This window comes from Typopeltis vanoorti, chromosome 1 (genome assembly GCF_054136105.1).
Source record: "Typopeltis vanoorti isolate ZY-2024b chromosome 1, IOZ_Tvanoo_1.0, whole genome shotgun sequence".
Taxonomy (NCBI): Eukaryota; Metazoa; Arthropoda; class Arachnida; order Uropygi; family Thelyphonidae; genus Typopeltis; species Typopeltis vanoorti.
The window spans coordinates 183,497,629-183,523,498 of NC_143549.1; the positions used below are offsets into that span (position 1 = coordinate 183,497,629).

Sequence of the window (25,870 nt, forward strand, 5' to 3'; positions counted from 1 at the left end):
ATTGCACTTCTTATCCATGTTCTTTCAACAGAGAGCACACATTGCACCCAGATTTTGCTGGATATATATAAATGTCCTGGCCAGTTGGGAGGTTAATGTATGTATTTTTCAAAGCACACACTTTTTCATAAAAAAAATGTGTTTTGATTTTATAACCTTTAAATTTTAAGTACATTTAAAAAAAAAAAAGTAAGGGGCACTCAACGTAAAACTGCATTGGGGTGGCAGGACCCCTAGTGCTGGCACTGGCTATCCATAACCAAGGTGGCAACATCGCCTCCAATTTGTGAAAGGGACTGTGTGGTCTTGACTTGGGAGACTTTACATGAGGAATATTCTATCAAGAAAGATGATTGTGACATGCTTAGGAAGAAGCTTAAATCTGTACCATGGCATAAAATAATGCAAGGTAAGGATGTTAGCCGTACATGGGATATAGTTAAGGGTAATCTAGAGGAAGCAGCATTAAATTGTATACCTAAGATAAGGAAGGTTAATTGGGTAGGAGTTAGGTGGATGAATAATATCATGAAGAACAGGCTGCAGAAGAAAATGCTGTGGAGGGTATATAAAGAAAAAGGTGACCAGCATGGCAAGGAAGGGAAAATCAGATTATAAGAAGAATTTACACAAGCAGGTCAAAATCCCAAAGAGTTCTTTCATTATGTGGCAAGTAAGAAGAAGAATGACTGTAGAAGATAATGCGTGATGGGGTGATAGAAGCAGATAAAATAGTTGAGTTCTGAGTGACCACTTTGCAACAGTATATCATCCTAATGAGGTTACTGCTTTAACCTATTTAACAGACACTAATGTGTGAAGAACAGTGGTTGATGAATTGAAGGTGCTTAGGATATCAGCTAGAATTTTGTGAGAATGTCCAAGGGAAGCCAATGTCTGGGAATGTTCAAGAATGTCCTAATCGAGGCAATGCCTTTGACTAGACTCATTATGTCTCAGCTCTGGTAGAGTTCCAAGGGAGTGGAAAGAGGGCAATTTTTTTCATTTGCTACTGCAGGTTCTAAGGCTGCGGTAGCAAATTGAAGACCAATCAATATCTCAGGAGTGGTGGTAAAAGTACTAGAAAAATTGGTAAAAAAGAGAATTCAAAAATGGGTAGATAAAAATATGATACTGTACGAGGGTCAACATGGCTTTGTGAAGGGCCGGTCATATCTTTGTAATTTACTAACTAATTATAATACAATAGAGTAACAGCTGAGTTGAATAAAGGAAATGACTACACAATGATTTTGCAAAGGCATCTGACAGAACACCACATGGAACACTGTTATGCAAATTAGAACAAATGGGAATGGATATGACACTAGTTAAGTGGATAAAAGGGTAGCTGCTGGACAGATATCAAAAAGTGGTATATGCAGGAGCAGAATCGATGTGAAAGCAGGTGACTAGTGGTGTGTCACAAGGTTCAGTGCTGGGACAATTGCTGTTTAATTTGTACATAAATGATATAGGAAATAACATGAAAGGAAATATTCAGTTGTTTGCTGATGATGCAAAATTAGGTAGAGTAACAGTTAATCAAGGCAAGCTTGATTAAGTATATAACTTTAAGTATATAATTTTACATGATAGCAGGATAAAAGGTAAAGTGCGCAGTCTCAGAAAGTGTTTACTTTGAAAACAACTAATATAAAGACCACATCTTACATTAACTAGCACATGTATGAGTCAAAAGACTCTTACAGGTACAAAACAAAGAACACATTTTAGCATCATATACTGGTACTATAAAAATAAACAAAGACCCAAATAAGTGTAAGCATCTGAATATTAGGAATATACTGATCAGAATGCATAACACCAAGCCAAGTAACGTGAAAATAATAATTCAACGCACATGTTACATCTTCTAAAGTAACATCAATCATCAATATTTTCATCAATTCAATGCACATGTTCAATCTTCTAAAGAAACTTGAAGGAGTACTTAAGGGTCAAAGCTGTATAACTCAGAGGAGACCTAAACATAGCCTTTAAAGGAATGCGGAGAACCGACCAGGGCTTCTGACCTAATGTCCAATACTCACCTTCTCGTGATGCACTTTGTTAAGTATGTACCTGGATACTGAACAAACGAGGATGGGCTGGCAATTTGGGATTTAGCCGGCCAACTTGTATTCTTATTCTTAAACCAAAATTTCAAATGATGGAACAACATGACAGAATTTCATGTCGGCTGAGGCATCACCCAGTTAAACAAGGCCCCTGTTGTTTACACCAGGGGAACAGAGTGAACAGCAAAAAGTCAGATACTGGAACAAATCTGAAAACACACCCCAACTCAACATCACCAGAGTTAAAGATCGGTACTATCAACATAAGAAGCCTGAATTGCAAAGAAATGGAGCTAACTGAGGAATTGGTTAAGTACTAGATCGACATAATAGGTGTGACTGAAACAAAAAAGGCAAAAACTGGTGATATCTTTCTGAGCAATACATACAAAATGTTATATTCAGGCAATAACAATCAAGGAAATGCAGTTGTAGCTAGAGTATTCAACACTAAATACGAGATTAATCTTCTTGAATGGCAGGCAGTCTCAAGTAAAGTAATGTGGGCAAATATGAGAATGGGAAACTGGACAATGAGACTTATTTGTGCCTATGGTCCCACAGAAGGTTCTACTAAGGTAGAAGTGGAGGAATTTTTTGAGTCTTTAGAGAAAGTAACTGAAACAATGAAAAAGGAAAAGTTGGTTCCTTGTTGAAGATCTAAACAGTAGAGAAGGAAATGACTGTCACACATACAAAATATTTTGGGAAAATTTGGAGAAAAGAGCTAAGCTAATAATAATTGCAAATACCTGTTGGATTTCTGCTCAGAACATGGACTGGTTATTACTAACACCATGTTCCAACATAAAAATGTGCACAAATTCACATGGAGAGAAGAGGCAAGGAATAAGAACAGTCTCATTGACTATGTTATTGTCGATAGTGACATTTTCTCCCTGGTGCAGGACACCAGAGTGTACTGAGGATTTGAAATTGGAAGTGATCACTATTTAGTCTTAAGCAGGATAAAACTGAATTTCATTTTGAAAAGAAAAACATAAGAAAGTTTTAAAGCAAATAAAAGTTGAGCAGCTCTCAGTTATGAACTGTAGACTAAAATACACAAAGATTATTGAAGAAAAACGAAAGAGTTTGAGAACAGGAACCAAACGTTGGAGATTCAGTGGCAAGCCTTAAAGAAAACCCTGATTGATTCAGCTAGAGAGGCATGTGGTGAGGTTGTCTGCAAGGATAGAAAAATCAGAACTCCATGGTGGACACAGGAAGTTAAAGAGGCAGTGAAGGAAAAGAAGAAAGCATATCAAACAGGGGCGAATGCTGGTTTCACTCTCGCTCTTGTTATCATTCAGGGAATGAGAGGTGTGATTGAAGTCTGATCAGCGGAATAATGAATTACTGACCAATTAAAACTATGTACAGATAACCCTCGTATGACGTGGATGTTAGGTTCCACAGAAATGCCGCGTTATATAAATCGCATTATGTGAGTCTCAGATCACATAGAAAAAGTAGGGTTATGTTCCAAAATCTTTTTTTTTTTAAATTATATAAACAACAATGACATATCCAATAAAAAAATATATTTTTATTTAATTCTAGTAATTCGTGTAATTTAAGAAAACATATAAACTATGAAACAAATACATAGTATAAAAGTATAAAAATTACAAATTGTACTTAAACTTTATTGCATGTAATGCATAAATATTTTAGGCAAAATAAAATAGTGCATATTTTAATCTCATAGCACGAGGATTTGAGAATTGGTTAATAAACACTCGTTTTGTCATGTAATCACCTGATGCATTACTACAAAACAGTAGAGTAATTCTATCTTTGGAAACTTTGAATCAAGGAGCTGATCTTTCATTTTTCGAAATATAGGTGCATTTTTTTCCAATATATTCTGGATTCATACGCATTGAACATCTGGTCTGCACTATAAATGTTTATAAACTTTGAGAGTTTTTTGCTTAATAATATTTCCATCCATAGGAATTTTCTTTTGAGGTGCAATCTTGTATCGAAATCATTAGAGATTTCTCCATTTTTCCATTAGAATATCGCATACACAAGCAACACACTTTGCACTTATTGTTGACCCAGCAATACACTTTCTCGGATGTTATGTTCATTTTGTTTGATTGTTCGAATTGTTGATTCATTTAAATTCAACATCCCTGCAAAAACTCCTGGTTTTTCTCCATTTTTCAAACGATCCAAGATTTTGAATTTTTTTCTTTGAGAGAAAATAATTTTGTTTTCAATGTTGGTTTTTCCCTTTCATTGCAGTTTGTGGCCATTACTAGAAAAATCATTTCTTGCACAAAAAAGCAAGCATTACATATTGTATGTAACTCACCAGAAAATAAAGTGCTCAGCTTGAGATGAACACACTCATGATTTTTAATGCACTTTCCTGGCAGAAACAAGGACAATTTTCAACAATAAAATTTTATTATTAAATCACTTAAGGAATTGAACAACGTGGATATGAATATAAATTAAATTACATACACATTAATAAATATTTCAGATATTTCGGCAACGTCACATTGCCATCTTCAAAAGGAACTTACAAAAAAAGTCACGTGCACTACAACACAGTAACTGAGAATGAAGAGATGAAGCTATTGTTCTCCTAAAAGTCCTGATGGTGCCCTCTAGTGGGTACCATCAGGACTTTTAGTGTTCTTGGCCGTTGGGCTGCAGGTCTGCTGATGTAAGCCTCCCAAATTTGGGGCAGTCGCATACAACCAAATTTGTTGAGGTTTGGAGCGTTTAGGGCTGAGGCTGATTCCATATATAGTCTTTCGAATTTATATTTGCTACGGTGTATTATTGTAGCTTTCTTCCACCGTATTTTGTGGCGTGTATCCAGAGTATGGTCTGCAAGACCAGAATGGCTGTACTTGTGAAAACGGATGTAGTCCTCGTGTTCAGAAATTCTGATATTCGCTGTCCTGCCTGTTCGGCCACAGTAAGACAGTTTACAGCTGCAAGGGACCTGGTATACACCAGGCAGGTCTAGGGGAAATGGTTGGTCTTTCGTGGAGCAGATAAGGGATGCCAATTTTCTGTATGGCCTGTAACAGGAGGACAGGTCATGTTTTTTTAAGATTTTGGTAATTTTTTCCCGGGGTGCCTCGGATGTAGGGAATGGTGATGGATTTAGAGTAATCCTTGTTGTGGAGGGGGGGGGGGGTTGTAGGTTTTAATATTTTTTGGATTTTTTTTGGGGGGGGGGGTAGCCATTGGCTGAGAAAGTGTTGAGGATGTGATTTAGTTCAGTGTTTAGGGCCATGTCGTTTAGAACAGATAAGTTTAGCCCTGTTGTATAGTGTTTTCACCACTCCATATTGTTGTGAGGAGGAGGAGATCATTGGTGAATGTATCTGCCTGTATGGGTGGGTTTTCTATAAACTGAAAAAAAAAACCAAGGTTCCATCAGGCTGGTGGGTGACTAGGAAAGGGAGGCTGTTGTTTTCCTCTTTATCCAGGGTGAACTTGATTCTGGGGGTGTTGGTTGTTTAAGTGTGTTAAGTAGGAGAGGAGTGTTTCAGAGCCAAAATTTAGGATTACTCTAAATCCATCACCATTCCACATCCGAGGCATCTCAAAAAAAATTACCAAAATCTTAAAAAAACATGACCTATCCTCCTGTTACAGGCCATACAGAAAATTGGCATCCCTTATCTGCTCCACGAAAGATCAACCACTTTCCCCTAGACCTACCTGGTGTATACAGCTGTAAACTGTCTTACTTTGGCCAAACAGCGAATTTCTGAACACAAGGACTACATCCGTTTTCACAAGTACAGCCATTCTGGTCTTGCAGACCATGATCTGGATACATGCCACAGAATATGGTGGAAGAAAGTTACAATAATACACCATGGCAAATACAAATTCGAAAGACTATTTATGGAATCAGCCTCAGCCCTAAGAAATTCTCCAAACCTCAATAAATTTGGTTGTATGCGACTGCCCCAAATTTGGGAGGCTTACATCAGCAGACCTTCAGCCCAACAGCCAAGAACACCTACTTAGCCCACTAGAGGGCACCATTAGGACTTTTAGGAGAACAATAACTTCATCTCTTCATTCTCAGTTACTGTGTTGTAGTGCCTATGTGCACGTGTCTTTTTTTGTAAATTCCTTTTGAAGATAGCAACGTGACATTGCCGAAATATCGGAAATATTTATTAATGTGTATGTAATTTAATTTATATTCGTATCTACGTTGTTCAATTCCATAAGTGATTTAATAATGCATAACCAAGGTATAAGCCTGTCTATGAGAATAAACATTTTATACGGTAAACAATTGAGGTACGTGCGTGCTAAAGGGTATTTCCGCTAATATAAATTTGCTACTTATAATTATATGCGGGATACAGGCAGACACAAATTTAATGAAGATAAAATTTGATTTTTAAGTCACAAAGTGAAAAATATATGAAAAGATAAAGGGTTATTTGTAGACCGTGTTTTTATCAGAACTGTGTTGTATAGGTACCACGTTCCACAAGGGTAACTACAATTTTAGACAGCATTATATCGAAACCGCGTTGTACAAGTACCGCGTTATATGAGGGTTACCTGTATTTAGAAATTTATGTACATTTAATCATACAAATACAACATCTATTTTACAAATGATATTCTATCTTTTTCAATTCACCTACTTGAATACAAATTCTAACCTACAGTTCTTCTTTATGAACTGGTCAATAACATAGTCACAAAAAGTTGGTTGTAACTTAATTTTCCCAAGCAACATGCACACTTGTAAAGGATGGGTGAAGCTCACTGGCTAGAGCTACTTTGACTGCATATGGCCCATGTTTAAGCAACAGGGTGACATGACGTGGAGGGAGCAGAATTGCTATGTGTGCACATGAAATCACAGTGCTGAAACGAAGACCTAGATGCTCCCACAACCGAGCAAGCCAAGGTAGCTTGACTAGCGTTGGACTTCAATACACACTTCAATACAATTTTCCCAAGCAACATGCACACTTGTAAAGGATGGGTGAAGCTCACTGGCTAGAGCTACTTTGACTGCATATGGCCCATGTTTAAGCAACAGGGTGACATGACGTGGAGGGAGCAGAATTGCTATGTGTGCACATGAAATCACAGTGCTGAAACGAAGACCTAGATGCTCCCACAACCGAGCAAGCCAAGGTAGCTTGACTAGCGTTGGACTTCAATACACAATGCAAAGCTCAATTATTGCCGCGCAAGCTTAAAACTTCTTCCGTCTACAAAAATAAAAACCTAAATGGAATGATTATATATACATGCATTTATTAACAAATAAATATTACTTCTTTCTCAAGTAATGAGCTTGCACAGCAAGCATAGAGAATTCGCCACTCATATCAAAAGTTCCTGGCAAATAAGTCAGCTTGTGCTCTTAGAGAATACCGAGACAAATGTAAGGAAGCTAAACACTGTGTAAAACTAGCTAAACAAAAGTCATGGGAAGACTTTGGGAAGAACATGGAAAATAAATGTCAAGAAGGCAGCAAGATATTCTGGAGGTTGCTGAAGCTCAGAAATGGAGGAAAGAGTGTTATAAAAGGAATTAGAGATAATAAAGGTGACATGAAAACTGGAGAAAAAGATTTCCTTGTAATATGGAGTAATTACTTTGAAAAATTGCTAAATGAAACAAGCTGTGATAAAAACACTGACCAGGCATGCAGTCAGGAATACATATCCATACTTGAAGTAGAAAAAGCCATCAAAGGCTTGAAATGTGAAAAGGCAGCAGGAATAGATGATATTTGACCAGAAATGCTCAAGTATGGAGGTATAAAAGTCCTAGGGGCTGCACTGCATAGTTCAGAAGACCTGGACAGAGGGACGAATTCCTGATGATCAGAGTAGAGCTCTCATAGTACCCATAAATAAAAGGGAAATAAAACTGAATGTGAGAATTACAGAGGTATATCCTATCCCTATTGAGTGTTCCTGGTAAGATTTATAAAAGTATACTTGAGAAGCGGTTGCGAAGAAATGTGGAAAAACAAGCTGGATTCAGGCCAAGTAATGGCTGTCAGTTCTTCACTTTATGACAAATAGTTGAGAAATCATGGGAATATAACAAAGATCTGTATTTAAGTTTTGTAGATCTGGAAAAAGCATATGACAAGGTGCCAAGAGAAAAGCTATTCAAAACACTACAGCTATATGGTGTCAATGGGTCATTATATCAAGCAATACTTTGTCTTTATTTGAGTTGTAAGTCAGCAGTTAGAATTGAAGTACAGGAAGATAGTTTAATGTTACATCTGGTGTCAGACAAGGATGTACATTATCCTCTCTTATTCATTATCTATATGAATCACATTATGAAGGGAAGTGGTATTAAACCTGATATCAAAATTGGAGAGGTTAATGTCAGCTCTTTGCTTTATGCGGACGATGTTATACTTCTAAATAAACCCGCTACAAGTCTGCAAGATTCCCTGCCTAAATTGAATAACTGTTGTAATACATATGGTATGAAGGTCAGCAATAACAAATGAAAATAGGCAGAAGCATTGAACATGTCAACTGTGTTGTGAATGGAGAACCTATAGAACAAGTAAAACACATTTCAGCTACTTAGGCATGATTTTTAGTGAAGATGATAATTTAAAAATTGATATAGACAACAGAATCAAAGCTGGTATGGTAGGAAGTTCAATTGAATAAAGTCATATGGAATAAGAGAGAAATTAGTCGGAACACTAAATTAGCTGTATACAAAACGGTGTTCAAACCAATTTTAATTTATGGATCTGAGAGCTTGGTCAGATGTAAAAACGCTTGACCAAAGACTAGAGACTTTGGTCAAGCATTGTTATATTTCTATGTTTACACCGTTATTCAGGAATAACAATGTAAACAATCTGTTCAACAGTAATGATTACACTTTAATATTAAATTTATTTTAATTTATACAATACATAATTATAACCTGCTGAAAGCAATCTGATTACTGTGATTAATTTTGGGAAGCACGTAAAAAAATAGGTTTGCTAATCAAATAGTCTCTTCTCTATTTCTAACTACTTTGCAGAGTATTGATGCAGTTCAGTAATGGTTTCAAAACCTATATGGACTTATAAAAATTTAACAGAAAATTGTAAAATTTTTTGTTGACACACACCTCAAGTCTTTTCATTTGTTTTCTGAGATGCCATTTTCTCCATGTCAACTGAATGATTCGAGCAGATTTAATCTCTTGACTTAGGTCCATTAGACGAGCATTTAAATAGGTAATTAAAGTGATCACTAATTTTTCATCTGGAATTGTATTAGACATATCAGAAGGCTGAGTCATAACAGGAATCCCACCTAATCTTTGGAGCTGGAAATAAACTAAATGTCAGATTAATCTAATACCAAAAACAATTTTAAAAAATAATTCAAATACAGTAATGTATGTACACTCTTATATTTTGATACAAAGAGGATCTTAACAATATAATAGTCACCATTAACTCATTGTGATAACCTTTCAAAGCTGCACATGCACAAAAATCACTAAACTTGTGATGATAAAACAGGAGTCATAATGGAGATTACTTCATTTCAGAGAAATCAGGTCAATGTTTTAAAATTAGTAATGTATTTCCAAAAATAAAGAATTATGAAATTATTCTAAATTCAATACTTAAAAATCCAAATAAATATGATTTAGTATGTTTTAAATAAATTTAACAGACAACACTAAAGGAAAAGAGTTAGACGGCTCATATGGAGATAGAGGGTTTTTTCACCCAGAAACTCAGGTTTTTCGTCCCTAAGAACAGGCAAACCAGTCCTATGAACACACATGGATTACAGTCATGAATACTTACGACAATATGTGGAAGAGATAGTCCTCACCATATGTTATCACGCCCATAGTTAACCATGAGTCACATCATGGTAGTCAATCTCCTAGATAGGAGATGACACATGAATGGAAAAGAAAAAGAATATCATTTGAATTTTAACATAAACATACACCTCAAAGTTTCTCCTTTTTCTAAAAAAATGAATGCTTTCTCCATCCACACAGTTATTCCTCATCTCTGACTATATGGATTTTACTGAAATTCAATATTTGGAATCCTTAAAAATTTGTTGTACTGAACCACCTCAATTTTGTTACAACAGGTTCATTTGTACTATACTCCCCCATTATCAGCAGTCAACCCCAGTCCGAAAATATTAAATGAAAAATTTCAGAAATAAACAATTTATAATTACATCAGCAACTATTTCAAAGCTGAATGTTTGTAGAAACTATAAAAATTTCCTAAGTTGACCTGAGAGCTTACAAGAATACAATCCTCTGCATCTCTGAGTTGCCTTTAGCTACTTAGTCAAGTAGTGCAAGCTAAGGCAACGATGCAGATCATTGTATTCTCATAAGATCCCAGGTCAACTTACAAAACTTTCATAGTTTCTACAAACATTCAGCTTTGAAATAATGTTCGATCTGATATCCACTTTGCCTAAGTAATTTACATCACCAAAATGAAGTCATATGGCTCTTTCTCTCAGTAATAGACAATTTGGTTGATCCCAGAGTTAGTCCAACATCAGGGCAACTTGTTGCAAAGGTGGAGAAATTTCAAGTAACCTTTATTTTGCTTAATAATGACCTCAAAGCGCAAGAGTAGTGATGCCGGCAATTCAGATATGCCACAGAGAATCTATAAAGTGCTTCCTTTTAAGTAAAAAAGGTAAAAGTTCTCAACTTCATAAAATAATAAATAATAATATAAAAAAATGTATGCTGAGGTTGCTAAGATTCCATTCACATTCAGATAACCTTTATCACACTATGTTATAATTGTTCTATTTTATTATTAGTTATTGTTGTTAATCCCTTACTGTGCCTGATTTATAAATTAGGCTTATCATATGTATGTATAGGAAAAAACATGGTAAATATAGGGTTGTCTTGGAATGTATCCCCCATGGATGGGGGGGGGGACTACAGCATGCACAAAATTTGGCAAAGCATTGTGAAGTCATAAAAAGCAGAAGCCCTGATCTTACTGGCTGGAATTAAATGAAATTTAGCATTAAGGATATATACTAACATCAGTCCCCTCAACTTAGTTGTGAAATGCTCAAATACTTAGTCCAGTATTTGGAATCCTTAAAAAATTGTTGAACTAAACCCCCTCAATTTTGTTATAGCAGGATCAATTTGTATGGGCAAAATTTGGCAAAGCATTGTGAAGTCATAAAAAAGCAGAAGCCTTGATCTGACTGGCTGGAATTAAATGAAATTTAATATTTAGGATATATATTAACATCAGTATCCTCAACTTAGTCGTGAAATGCTCAAATACTTAGTCCAAGAGCTTGCTAATTACTTGTTACACTGCCTGCCATGTTAAAAACTATGCATTTCAAACCCTATTAGACAACCTTCCAAGAAACTAACATTGTGGCCAATTTCAAAATAGTCTCTATGTTCACACTAATGCTTCTAAAAAAAAAACTTTAGAACTTATAGACACTTTCTCTCTTCTTCACCTTTACCACACAATCTGCTTATTTAACTTCACATGGATTACCAGGCACAGCTATGGGGTCTCCTCCCCTATATATCCAACAATCTTGTCTTCATAGAACACCTTGAAAAAATTGCCCTGGGTTCCATTTACTAACACCTACGAAGATAGCTATGCTGATGATATGGTATCCATTTGATATGTTAGAAACATTTTTAGTGCACACTTAAAAGCCAATACCCAATAATCATTTTATCAGCAAAAACAGAAACAATTTTTTTTTCCTTCCTTGACACTTGCCATTCATCTATCCAATGAATCTCCTTTTCTGCCCAGGAAATCTATACATTATTAAAATTAGGAAATAGAGCAAGAAACAGCTGTTTAGACTAATATCAGCCTCTCCACTGAAATCAAGTACTTCCATGACACTTTTTTTTTTAAAAGCTAATGACTACCCCATCTACAAAACTTTACATTCTTCTCCCATACCCAGATCACAAAAAAAAAGCCATCTCTTACATCCAGGGGCACCTTGGAAAAAAATTTCATGCTCAAAAGATATGATATTCAAACTTCTTTCAAGCCTTGCCAAAAATCAGATGCTTTCATCTATTCACTAAAAGATCCTGTCCATCACCTACATCAGTGTTAAAGTGCAGTATGCATACTCCTAGGGGTATACAAAAGGTCTTTCTGGGCAGTCAGCCAAACAGTAAAGAACACCAATCAAAGCTGATAGGTGGCATAATTATAGGACTTTAGTCTTCCTGTAACTCTCCTGTTCCATCTTTGTTACTGAAGTGTGCATGTGTGTGCACATATTTAATATCAGTGTATTAATTCCTGAAGATGCCGATTTTAACTTTGGCAAAATATAGGAAGTAATAATTAAATATTTTTAGTTATCTAGTCTACATTGTTAATTTTCTTAACATGATGCTATAATTATTCACATGTGAATGAAACATAACTTCTTCCAAATTGCCTTTTCCTGAGAGGAGATATGCTGGTCTTACTAAAATTTTGAAAGGGGTATGCAGGTACTGAAGGTTTGGGAAACACCAACTTAAATCATTCTGATTTTTACAGTATTCTTGTTCTTGTAAAGTAATATACTCTAGTCAAATGGAAGAACAAACACTACTCATATGCTACAGCTGCTCTGGGGGATGCAGATCATTCCAACAAGTCAGTGGAGAAAATTTTCTCTATGAATGTGGATGTAAATATAAATCTGAGAGACTATTTTTGAAATCTGCCACATCTCTACAACATTCTCCTAGCCTCAATAAATATGGCTGTCTCACTCTACCAAAAACCTGGGAAACTATCATCATGAGACCATCACCTGAATAATCAAGAACCCCCTCACTATGTCCACTAGTTAGCACTACAGAATTGTCATTTTGAACTTGGCCTGTATTTGCTTTTTCTGCTGTTATGCTTGCCTGCCTGCCTGCATAAATGCATGTGCATATCACACATCCATGGTATGAAAATACCTCAGCTAGGCAACAGATCAGCTAATTACATATACTAATAACATTTTAAGTATTATCTCTTAACTTCAGTTTAGAGATAATACTTAATTATCTTTTTTATCTTTAATTAAAATTTCAGCATTTTAAATAAAAATATGAGTGATCAGTAAATATTCATACTAAGTTCATACTAAGGCTTAATTTAGACATTTCATTAAAATTTTTATGCAGTTTGTTGATTTTGAAGCCCCACAACATAATGCTTTTTTCCCAATAGGTTTTATGTAACATACATAAAAGGCCACAAATCTATAGTACATTAGCACTGGTGGCAGACTAAGAATTTATTTATATATCTTTTATTTATTTTATTATATTTTTACATAGCCTAGAAACCCTGTGAGTGACCAAACGTGAAACCTTTTCAAGCCCTTCAGGCTTCCAATGAGTAGGGCAGTGGTCTTCCATCTCAAGACAATCACAAACATCCATCTCCAAGATGAGATTAAATCTGAATGCTGTTCAAAAGTGGATATATCAACATTTGCCAACAAAGCTGGATAAATTTTGGAATAGAGCAAGCAAAACTTATTTTTCCTCTGCTATTCCAAATTTTGGTATTTCCCATACACTTCACCATTTAGTGGCTTTGTTACATATTAGGCATATTTCACAACCATCTGGAGTTTCATTTATCCTCTCTCTCTCTACTTCCTACTATAAGTAAGCAGAACTAATATCTATAACTTTTTAATATGTATACAAATGACACAGTAGAAGATTTAGGGGGAAGGTATTCAGTTATTCTTTTTCGATGCAAAACTGAGGGGGCCAATAGTTGATATAGGTGATGTAGATATCATAAAGGATGATATAAATATACTGGAAGTTCAACAAAGGAAAATAGTTGTCAACTTAATGTTGCAAAATGTTGAAGGTGTTTCACTTGGTTATACTTTAAATTAAAGATGCCAAAAAATTATATTCTTGATTTAATCCTTTAAATTAATTGATTAGTATCAATTAATGCAAAGCATGTATCCTTTTGGATGTGTGTGATGCTATGCATTATGGGAAGGGCCACTACCCAGACTGGGTTTAACCTTTATTGAGGTCACGTCAGTGAGAGCCAGATCCAGAAAGGATCCTTTAAGATTAAAACAAAAGTAACTTTTTCAGTACATGACGAGCAGAGAGAGGGAAAAGGGGTCAACCCCTGAAAGTTGTATCAGAGAGTGGTTAGTAAGGGTGCACAGACAAGATCTCAGATTCCTCTGCTTGGAGAGAGCAGTGAATGAGTGGAATCGATTACCAGAAGTAGTAGTGAATGCCTCAATGGTGAATGAGTTTAAAGAAAGGTATAATTGGCATTGTGTGAATAATAGTTGGTCTCCCTTGATGAGCCTTTGACTCCATGGAGATACCAGTATAAAAATAATAATATATTTCAGAGTATAAGCATGTCAGGGGATAGTCCTGCAATTTTAAGAAAGTTAAGAAACTGTTTTTATCATCAATGTCTAACTGGACTGACAAATTCATTTGCAAGAATCCTTGTTCACACTCACTTGAAAAAACAGGTATAATTTCTTTACTATAATAAATTTAGTTTAATCCTTTATCCAAGTGTGAGCAAACAAAGTTTGCACCTGAAAGTATCTTCAGGACTGGGGTAAGGTGGTGCAACACCAGGACGACTCCTTGCAAAGGTGGAGCAAGCTACCAACACTCCTATCTCAGTATCTCCCATAATGCAAAACACATCTCCTCGCAGATATGTCTAATGTTATGCATTAAGGGAAGTTTATTGCGGTCTCTTCAGTGGGAGCCAGGCCCAAGTGAAGATACCAGCCAGAAGCATTAGCAAGGTCATCTCTATCTATAGGAGTTGCCAAATGGTGTGTCACCTTTTTAATAAATTACTCTGGATTACTCTTCAGTTTAGGAGAAACACTTGTACGAGGGTGGTCTGAAAAGTTCTCGGCCTCAACCATAGATGGCATGACTATTGGTAAGATTTTTTTTTCTAAATTGGTACATTGTCATAAGCATCCATGTGAAATTGCAAGTCATTCTTCAAGTAGTTTTTTTATACAGATGTCTGAAGCAAAAGTGTTGTCTGTATCCCTTGAAATTGATAAAAGTGAGTATAGTGCAATTATAAAATTCTTTGTAAAAGAAGGTTTAACACGAAAAGAAATTCATTAAGAGTTCATAAAAGTTTATGGGCACTCTTCTTCTTCGTTTTCAACAATTAAGAAATGGGCTGCCGAGTTTAAACATGGCCATACCAGCATTGAAGATGATCCACGTGAAGGACGTCCAAAAAAGTGTAACAGCAGCAGAAATCATTGATCAAGTGCACGATATAGCATTGGATGACTGGCGAGTCAAAGTGTGTGAAATTGCTGAGACTATAGGCATTTCAAAAGAGCATGTAGGATATATTTTGCATGAAGAATTGCAAATGAAAAAGCTTTGTGCAAAATGGATGCCACACTTGCTCACAGCAGACCAAAAATGCACGCGCATGAAAATCTCTGAACAGTGCTTGCAATGTTTCAACAAGAATAAAACTAATCTTGTGCATCAATTTATTACTATAAATGAGACTTGGATTCACCATTACACACCAGAATCCAAACAGCAGTCAAAACAGTGTACAGAAGCCAGTTGTTCAGCGCCACAGAAGACAAAGTCGGTTTCATCAGCAGGAAAGGTCATGGCATCGGTGTTTTAGGATACTAAAGGCATTTTTTTTTTTTATTATTATTATTATTGTTGTTCCGGGAAACTCCAAGGAGTCGACAGACTCTTCGAGGGAGGCCCTAACATCATGTCTGGAACAACTATTCAACATTCACACAGTATCTATCATATCTTGCCTTGAACTCATTCACGGTCGTAGCACCCACAACAGACTCTGGAAGCTTATTCCACTCATTCACCACTCTCCAAGTAAAAAACCTAGCTCTAACACCCTTGTCAACCACACTCTTGCCCAGCTTCCATGCATGGCCCCTAGTCCTCCCACCACAATCATATTTTCAAAAATATCTTCTGGATCAATCTTATAAAAACCCTTCAGTAATTTGAATGTCTCAATCATATCACCCCTCCTTCGCCTATCGTCCAATTTCTGCAACCCACAAATCCTCAACCTATTCTCATAAGGTTCATTCCACAGACCTGCTATCATCTTGGTCACTCGTCTCTGGACCCTCTCCACTTCCTCCCCATCACGAAGAAACCATGGTGCCCATAACTGGGCACAGAAGTCCAGATGGGGTCTTATCAAGGCTCGATACAGAGGAACAACAACTTGCTTCTCTCTGCATGTTAAAGTATTTTTCATAAGCCAAGTGATTTGGTGAGCTGTTTTAGTTACTTTTGCAATGTGCCCCCTAAACTTCAACTCCCTATCCACCAGCACTCCCAAATCCCTGGCCTCATCAATCTCCTGGAGTACGGTTCCACCTATGCGATATACTGCTGCTATTCTTTTCACCCCAAAGTGTATAACCTTACACTTTGCCACATTAAACTGACATCCATTTTTCCTAGCCCAGTCCTCCAAACTATCCAAATCATCCTGTAAAATTTTGACATCCTGTGCACTCACAATTGCTCTACCCAACTTTGCATCATCAGCATACAAGTGAACACTTCCTCTCAAATCCTTTCCAATATCATTGATGAACAAATTGAAAAGCAGTGGTCCAAGAACAGAGCCCTGCGGCACTCCACTAGTCACAAGACGTCTTTTTTTGACTCCACTCCTGAATAAACCACTCTCTGGTATCTCTCCTTCAACCACCCTCCTATCCATCTTACCAACCCTATATCTATCCCCATCTGCTCCACTTTACTGATTAGGGTTCCATGTGGTCTCCTGTCAAAGGCCTTGGCAAGGTCCAGTAGTATCACTGTAAATCCATTACCCCTATCCAGTTCAGCCGTCACTGTGTTATAAAACGTGAGCAAGTTACTGAGGCATGATCTACCCTTCACAAAACCATGTTGTCCCCCATACAATATCCCATTTTCATCTATCCAATCCTGTATTCTTTTCTTGACTAATTTCTCTAAGACCTTGACAATGATTCCTGATATGCTAATCGGTCGGTAATTTACAACAGCAGTCTTGGAACCACCTTTATGCAGTGGAACTATTTTCCCCCTCCTTCCACCCGCTCGGGACTAACCCAGACCCGAGACTCAAATTAAACAAAATGGTCAAGGGTACTGACAAATTTTGTTTATTAATTATCTTGAAAAGGGCAAAATAACAACCAGGGAATATTATTCTGATCTTTTAATCAGACTAGACAAAAAAATTCATGAGAAAAGACCTGGTTTGCAGAAGAAAAAAAATCACCTTTCATCAGGGCAATGCACCTGCTTACAGGGTGTTTTGGCAATGGGAAAATTAATGGATATGCACTATGAATTGTTGGAACATCTACCCTATTCCCCAGATTTGGCACCCTCTGACTTCCATCTCTTCCCAAAACTAAAACTCTTCCTCGCTGGTCAGCATTTTTTCTACGAATCAAGAGGTGATTACAGTTGTAGAAGGGTATTTTGCAGATCTTACTGAGAACCACTACAGGGATGGGATAATTTCGCAGGAGCATCGCTGGAATAAATGTATTAGTCTTAAGGGAGATTATGTTGAAAAATAAAAATAATTTTGAAATTATAAATTCATTTTTTTTCATTGTTTGACTGAGAACTTTTCAGACTACCCTCATACATGACAGAGTTTATAAAACTTATTTATTGATGCTGCAAGAAATGACACTTTTAACGTTAGCTGAGGATTCTATAATTAAAATTAGTACAGCACTACTCAAATAAAGGAAATTGTTCCTGAACTAGTTTGGCAAGTTATTTTATGAACTATTCTAACAACTGCACCAGCACATGCAACACATCATCTGTCATTCAGTGAGTGAACACACACACACACACAGAAAGAATCACAAATCCCTTTTGCAGTAACACTTTCAAGTTCAATCAAGTCAAAAACACTACAAAGCACTCCAAAATTAGTTTACAGGTTGGATCTGTATCTGTAAATCAGTTAGGGATTAAGGTTGAATTTTTCTTTCCAGTTTATTAGCAGTAGGTCCCCCCTCCCCGCCAAGTTCTAAATTTGAAATAATTATTAATGCATTACACAAAGTATGTGTGTACCAGCATGTTATACCATCACAAAAACACACTGGATATATCCCATCATATACAGGACCTCTAAATTTTCTGATCACTCTCATTCTCAAATATATGCCAGCCTGGTTGGTCGAGTGGTTAGTGTATCCGCTCTCAAACCAAAAGGCTGCGGGTTCGAATCCCACTGTGGGCATGGACGTTTGTCTATGAAAATACTAGTGGTGGTCAGTGGTAGATGATGAAGGTAGTTGCGGTTTATGGAGTGGTGGAGACGGAGAGTTATGGGGCAGGTACCTTCCCTCGATGAGTCTTTGGACTCCCTGGAGGCGTTATGTAATAATATAATAATAATGAAATTATACTACCATCCTCTTGGCCATTACGTCTCTGCAATCAACCTCTTGTGATCACAGCTTTTAATATGCCAGCTTGGTTGACCAAGGTTAGTTTTGCCACTCTGTCCAACATGCTATGGGGCCTGAATCCCACTGAAGGCATTGGTGTTCATGAATGCCATTTAGGTGGTAGACATTTTTGCTGCCTGGTACTAGACTATTTAGTGTTTATTAGAGGCCTGAAGTGGTCTGACAAATATTTGTCTTTAAAGTAGAGAAACTGGATTAACTAACCTTCACCCGATAGTACTTTAAAAATGTACAACAGGTTCACAATCTTTCATATTTACATTACAAAATATTTGTTTCTAACTGTCATCAGTTAGAAACAAATTGAAAACAACCGTAGTCTCAAAAAAGCCAAACAGCAACAAACAGATGGTTGCAGTCAAACTACAAGATGGGACCATCACCAGAGATAGATATGCTATAGCAAAGAGAGTTGAAGAATTTTACTCAATACAGTGGTACCTTGGTTAACGATGGTAATCCGTTCCAGGATTACTGCCATTAACCAAAACCGTTGTTATCCAAGGCACGATTCCCCATAAGATTTAAGTGAAATCGATTAATTTGTTCCACCTCCTCCCCACAACCATAGTACATATTAAAAATGCAGATAAAACTCATTTAAAATGCCATAAAAATATGGTAAATATCATTTATTTATTATACAGTATATGCATTTGCTACAAAAAATTAACATTAATAAAATGAATTGTTCATGAAAACAGTTTTTAATTATCAATCATCACCAGAAGGACAACTGGGCTCACTTCAGAGTTTTTTTGACAAATGGACCTATAAAAAACATGTCTAGGGTTGTTTGCTTCTGCCTCTTTTTTAAAATGTTTCGGGAAAAACTGCATGGACTTTTCATTAAATAGATCTGCAGTTCTGATAACTTCAGATTTGTTTGGATCCCATTTCATAGCAACATTTTGAACTTCCTCCCACTTTGCCAAAACATTTTTGATTTCAGCAGTCATAATTTGAGACCCATTTTGTCACATGGTAAAAAACTCACTGTATAAAAAAAAGATACGCAAAATACGGTATAACTACAAATTGTACAACACTAAGACAAGGGATACATACAAAGAACATATTGTCACCTGAAAATAAAAGTAAAAGTTCAAAAAAAAAAAACTTTTTGAAATAAAAGTTAACAGTTAAATTCAAAACCTGCAATTTTTGACTTACTGCATTTTGATTTTTGATGGCAAACGAACAGTGACACGCACCCGCCGATTTATTGTCTATATGAACCAACACATAAAAAATAAATGTTTAAATACTCATTTTCATCGTAAAATGCATTTATAACCACAAATTTTAAAATAAAGCACAGTAAGAAACAATAAACAGAAAACGTAAACAGCTGGCTATGATGGGTCAAACATATCTGAACTTGACAGCTATGCCGCGTTCTGTTCTCTATTCGACAATGTCTTTCCACGTGTGGCTGAGTGCAATTGGAAAATTCCGGTTTTTTAGATCGTATAGAGGTTCACATAATCGAGAGTCGTTAACCAAAGCCTGTGTCGTTAACTAGGAGACTTTTTTCTTACAGCCACTCATCGTTAGCCAAGTATGTCATTATCTGAGGCCGTTGTTAACCAAGGCACCACTGTATTATATCAAGATGATGAATTAAATGAAGAAGAAACAACTAAGAAACAGCTGAAGTATGCCACAGATTCTACCAGAAGTTATGTGGAGCATCCAAAGCTTGCAAAATGAGAAAGCTGCAGGTGAGGATAGAGTTATAGCTGAACTTCTAAAAACAGGTGGAGAAACAATCTACAAACCCTTAGCAAGACTATTTACTTTATGTCTAAAGTAAAATGATGTACCAAGAACATGGAAGAAGGCTACCCTAATTCAGATATATAAAAAAGGTGAGGGAGAAGACTTGATGAACTACCAACCTATCAGTCTACTATCAGTGGTTTACAGAGTGTTTACAAAAGTCAGCTCATAGGCTTTGTGCAACTCTAGACCTAGCACAACCAAAAAATTATTAAATTTTTTGGTTGTGCTAGGTCACAACAGGCAGGCTTTCCAAGAGACTTTAGTACAATGGGCCATATTGAAGTTGTACAGCAGATTATTGAACAGTGTAATGAATATCAATTGCCACTGTGTCTTGGTTTTATTGACTATGAGAAAGCCTTTGATTCACTTAAAACTTGTGTAATACTTAAAGCATTATGAAACCAACAAGTGGAGGAGCCATACATCAGGACCATCAAATCAGCATACACCAATGCCACAGCAGCAATTCATTTCAATGGAAACATCTCTACAGGGAAATACAGAGAGGTATAAGACAGGGTGACACAATGTCTCCAAAATTATCCAAAGCATCCCTAGAAGAAATATTCAAACTTCTTGATTGGAAAGGGAAGGGTCTGAAGATAAATGGAAGATATTTAAGCCATTTATACTTTGCAGATGACATAATTATCTTTACTTCAACTGTGCATGAATTACAGACTTGTATCCATGAACTCCTGTGAATTCTTAGCTCTCACATGCCTCTTTCACATTTTTTAGCAATACATATAACTTCTTTCCTCTTATAATTGTCTCCTTTTAAGTTATTCACACCTACAAACAATCTTTTTTTTTTTTTTTTTTTTCACTCACTCACGGCTTTGAGCACATTATGAATCAACATTTTCAGAAGCTACATTTATCACTCATTCACCTAATACACTACTAATCAATAAATCTCCATTTAACACAATATCCTTTATGCTTACATGTTAGTTCTTCATTATTTTTCAAACTATTTTGCCATTATCTCCTATCTATGGTAGTAAATTCTGCATAACCTACTATCACTACTCACAAATCTTCCATTCCACCCTTTTTTGATTTCTTCGCAATCCTTTAACATTCCCTTCTTTCTCATCTGGTCTTCTCTCTTTTACATTTTCTGTTCCTTCACTTACATTTATTCCATTACTGGCTGTCACTACTACAGTCTCACATCCACACTCCTTTCTGTTTAACAATTGTACTTTCATGTTCACTAACTTTCTTTCATATGATTCAACTCCTTGTTTCATTCTGTGTGCTTGTGTGTACACACACACACACTTCACTTCTCTTTCATCCATTAACCTACATTCCTAAAAGACTATTATAAACATTACACTTAATAAAATGGCTGACACTTAGCTGAAATGAAAGGTTTTACTTTTATCACCATTGTTTGCTGATTATACATTATACAAGGTGGACAAGGTATTATGACTCAAGATATGGCATCCTGTACAATCAGTGAATCTTATCGTTTATGACTGTTTGCGTGATTAAAATCAAACAGTCAAACTTGAATTCGTTGTCTGGATATCCTTCCATAAAATGGTCCACTTTTTACAAGAAATAATACAAATTTATTGCTAAATAAAACTTTTTCCCCCTAATCTTAAACTACTTAGTTATGATGTTTCCGATTCATTTTCCTACTTCAAATAAACAGTGGTGTGAGATCTCCACTTTGCTTACTGAAGATGGGATATGGGAGCTAGTTGAGTCTAAAGAAAATATGGAGTAAGAGTGTGATAAAAATGACTGTCCGTGGACAGTCATTTTTATCACACTCTTACTCCATATTGAAAATTTGGTAGGAAAATTTAGGAACCAGTCAATGGAAGGCTTAGAAAGCAAGTAAAATCAAACAGTCTTTCTTCAGGTGGCCTAGTGTTATGGATGCAAATGCTATTTCAACAGGGTTACACAAGTATCTCAAGAGATGACTATAATCTTAAATTCAATTAGATTTAACAGCTTAATACTTTATTTTCTGTTATGTTTTTAACAAACTATTCTTATCTGTTTCATAAGAATAAAAATTTTGCCAAATTACTGAAGAAAAAGTTTATCCTCAGTCAAATAGATAACTTCCACACAGATCCGACCTCCAAATGATGAACCTCTGGTGCTCAGTTGGTTTCAACAATGCTCTTTGGTTGGAAAGAGTTGGCTTTGAATCTTGTGTAGGGTGCAAAGCAGTGTTCTTTATCAGGCATTCTAACTGGGTTGCCTGTTTTATGAGATGAAAAACCCTGCCATCTCCATATGAAAAGTCCTCAGAAAGAATGATTATGGAAGGATGACATTCATTGGAGAAAATGGTAGAAAGACAGCTGTTGAGGAAGGTGTGGTGGAGATACTTAATGAGCAGTTCATAAAGGTCTTTCAATTTTGTGAATGTGACTTCATGGAGAGACAGAGCAGTCGATGATGGGAAGGAGAGACTGACTAAGTGAGCAAGAGGTGTATGGGGAGTTGAGCAAACTAGATGTTAATAAGGCTGTGGGACTTGATAATATATCACCACGTATTCTGAAGGAATGTGCCAGAGAGTTGATGCCGGCCTTGACATATTTTTTTAATATGAGTCTTGCACTAGATCAAGTTTGTAAGGAGTGGAAGGAGGGCAAGATTTTGCCACTTCATAAAGGAGATGATAGAACTCAAGGATCAAACTATAGGCCTATCTGTGTGTCAGGTGTTGTGGTTAAGTTGTTGGAGAAGCTTGTGAGAACTAGGATCCAGAATTGGGTTGACAACAATGGTATTATCTTTGATGGACAGCATGGATTTACTAAAAGGAGGTCATGATTTAGTAATTTACTTACTTATTACAATAAGGTGACTTCTTCCTTGGACAGAGGAGAAGTATACACAGTAATATACTCAGTTTTCGTAAAGGCTTTTGATCGGCATGATAAGTTGATTACGGCATGATAAGTTGATAGTCAAACTAGAGCAGATGGGGTTGGATATTAGATTAGTGCACTGGATTGGAGACTGGCTACCTAGGTATCAACAAGTATGGGGGGAGCAATATCCAGGAAAGGAAAGTCACTAGTGATATGTCTCAGAGGTCTGTTTTGGGGCCATTGGTGTTTAACTTGTATACATTAATGATATTGGTGAAGATTTGGATGGAGATATTCAGTTGTTTGCAGATGATGCAAAGTTGGGACAAACCATGAAGAGTAGAGAAGATGTTGTGGCCTTACAAGAAGACTTGAATAAATTGAGTGATTGGGAATGGGGATGCGAGTTTAATGTTGCAAAATGTAAGGTTTTAAAATTTGGAAAAGAACGATGGGATGCAGAATTTATGCTTGGTGAGGATATATTGTCGGAAGTGGAGGAAATAAGAGGTCTGGGGATGATAGTAGATAAGGATCTGAAATTTAGGGGACATAGCCAAAATTGTGAAGACAACACAAAGGCTTCTGGGAATGATGCAGAGGACACTGACTTGTAGAAAGAGGGAGATTCTTGTACCACTGTTTAGTCACCTGGTTTTCAGAAGGACAAAGATATGTTGGAAAGGGTCCAGATGCAACTGACTAAGGTCTAACCTCTGGAATGTCGAGTATGAGGAAAGATTGAGAAGATGCAATTTGCAGAGTCTGGCAGACAGGAGGAAGAGGGGAGATATGATAGAGACATACAAGTTAGTAAGGGGTTGTTATAGGATCAATGATGGAGAGATTCTACAGAAAATAGTGGGAGATCAGGAGAGAACCAAAGGTATCCCTGGAAACTGTATAAAGAAGGTGTGAGTAGGGGAGTGAGAAGCAGGTTTTTTTCATGCAGAGTTGTAAATGATTGGAATGCCTTGCCTGAGAGTGTGATGTTTGCAGAGAATTTCAGTGTGTTTAAAGTACAGCATGATGAGCTGTGTGTATGATAAAAGGACCTCCCAGATAAGTCTTTGACTTCATGGGTCTTGGGTAGTAATAATAATAATATATGGTTATATGAAATAAAGAGACATTTTCCCAGACATTCTGATATGAAATTCAGACTATTAGATTATCAGGCTAATCATGTCTTTATTCTCTATTTAAGTCCCAACATTAGATGACTAGTCGTTAGAAGTTTTTCCACTTGGTTATACTATAAATTAAAGATGCCAAGAAATTATATTCTTGGTTTAATCCTTTATTACTATTATTACGGGCAACTCCAGGGAGTCATTAGACTCATCGAGGGAGGCCCCAAATCATATTCATCACAACTATTCGACATTCATACAGTAACTATCATACCTCGCCTTAAACTCATTCACTGTCACAGCATCCACCACAGACTCAGGGAGTGCATTCCACTCATTCACTACTCTAAAAGTAAAGAACCCAGCTCTAACACCTTTACTAACCACACTTTTGCCCAGTTTCCATGGATGTTCCCTAGTCCTCCCACAACCAGCCCTGTTCTCAAAAATATCTTCTGAATTAATTTTATAGAAACCCTTCAATAATTTGAATGTCTCAATCATATCTCCCTTCCTCTGCCTATCAACCAATTTTTGCAACCCACAAATCCTCAACCTGTTCTCATACGGTTCATTCCACAGACCTGCTATCATCTTGGTCACTCGCCTCTGGATCCTCTCCACCTCCTCCCCATCAAGAAGAAACCTAGGTGACCAAATCTGAGCACAGTAGTCGAGATGGGGTCTTATCAAGGCTCGATACAGAGGAACAATAACCTGCTTGTCTCTGCTTGTCAACGTATTCTTCAGCAACCAAGTGATTTGATGAGCTGATTTGGCCACTTTTGCAATGTGTCCCATAAATTTCAATTCCTTATCCACCAACACTCCTAAATCTCGTGCCTCATCAATTTCCTGGAGCACGGTTCCACCAATTCAGTAAACTGCTGCCAATCTTTTCACCCCAAAATGCATAACCTTACATTTTGCCACATTAAATTGACATCCATTCTCCTTAGCCCAGAACTCCAATCTACCCAAATCATCCTGCAAAATTTTGACGTCATCTGCATTCACTATTGCGCTACCCAACTTCGCATCATCCGCAAACAAATGAACTGTTCCTCTCAGATCCCTTCCTATATCATTTATGAACAAATTAAACAGCAGTGGTCCAAGAACAGATCCTTGTGGCACACCACTAGTCACAGGCCGTCTTGTGGACTCTACTTCTGAGTAAACCACTCTCTGATATCTCTCCATCAACCACCCTCCTATCCATCTCACCAACCCTATGTCCATTCCCATATGCTGCAATTTACTGATTAGAATTCCATGTGGTATTTTGTCAAAGGCCATAGCAAAGTCCAGTAGAATCACTGTAAACCCATTACCCTTATCTAGTTCAGCCGTCACAGTGTTATAATACGTGAGCAAGTTACTGAGGCATGACCTACCCTTCACAAAACCATGCTGTCCCCGATACAGTATCCCATTTTCTTCT

At 36.7% G+C, this 25,870-nt stretch overlaps 1 protein-coding gene across 1 annotated transcript in view; it reads right to left on the bottom strand.

The window, feature by feature from the left end:
- Window positions 1–25,870, bottom strand: part of LOC150110692 (uncharacterized) — a 464,373-nt gene that overhangs the window by 184,930 nt on the left and 253,573 nt on the right. Inside the window, exon 14 of the mRNA XM_090405298.1 lies at window positions 9,211–9,411. Within this exon, the coding sequence (XP_090261424.1) occupies window positions 9,211–9,411 (201 nt within the window). The remainder of the gene's footprint in view (window positions 1–9,210; window positions 9,412–25,870) is intronic.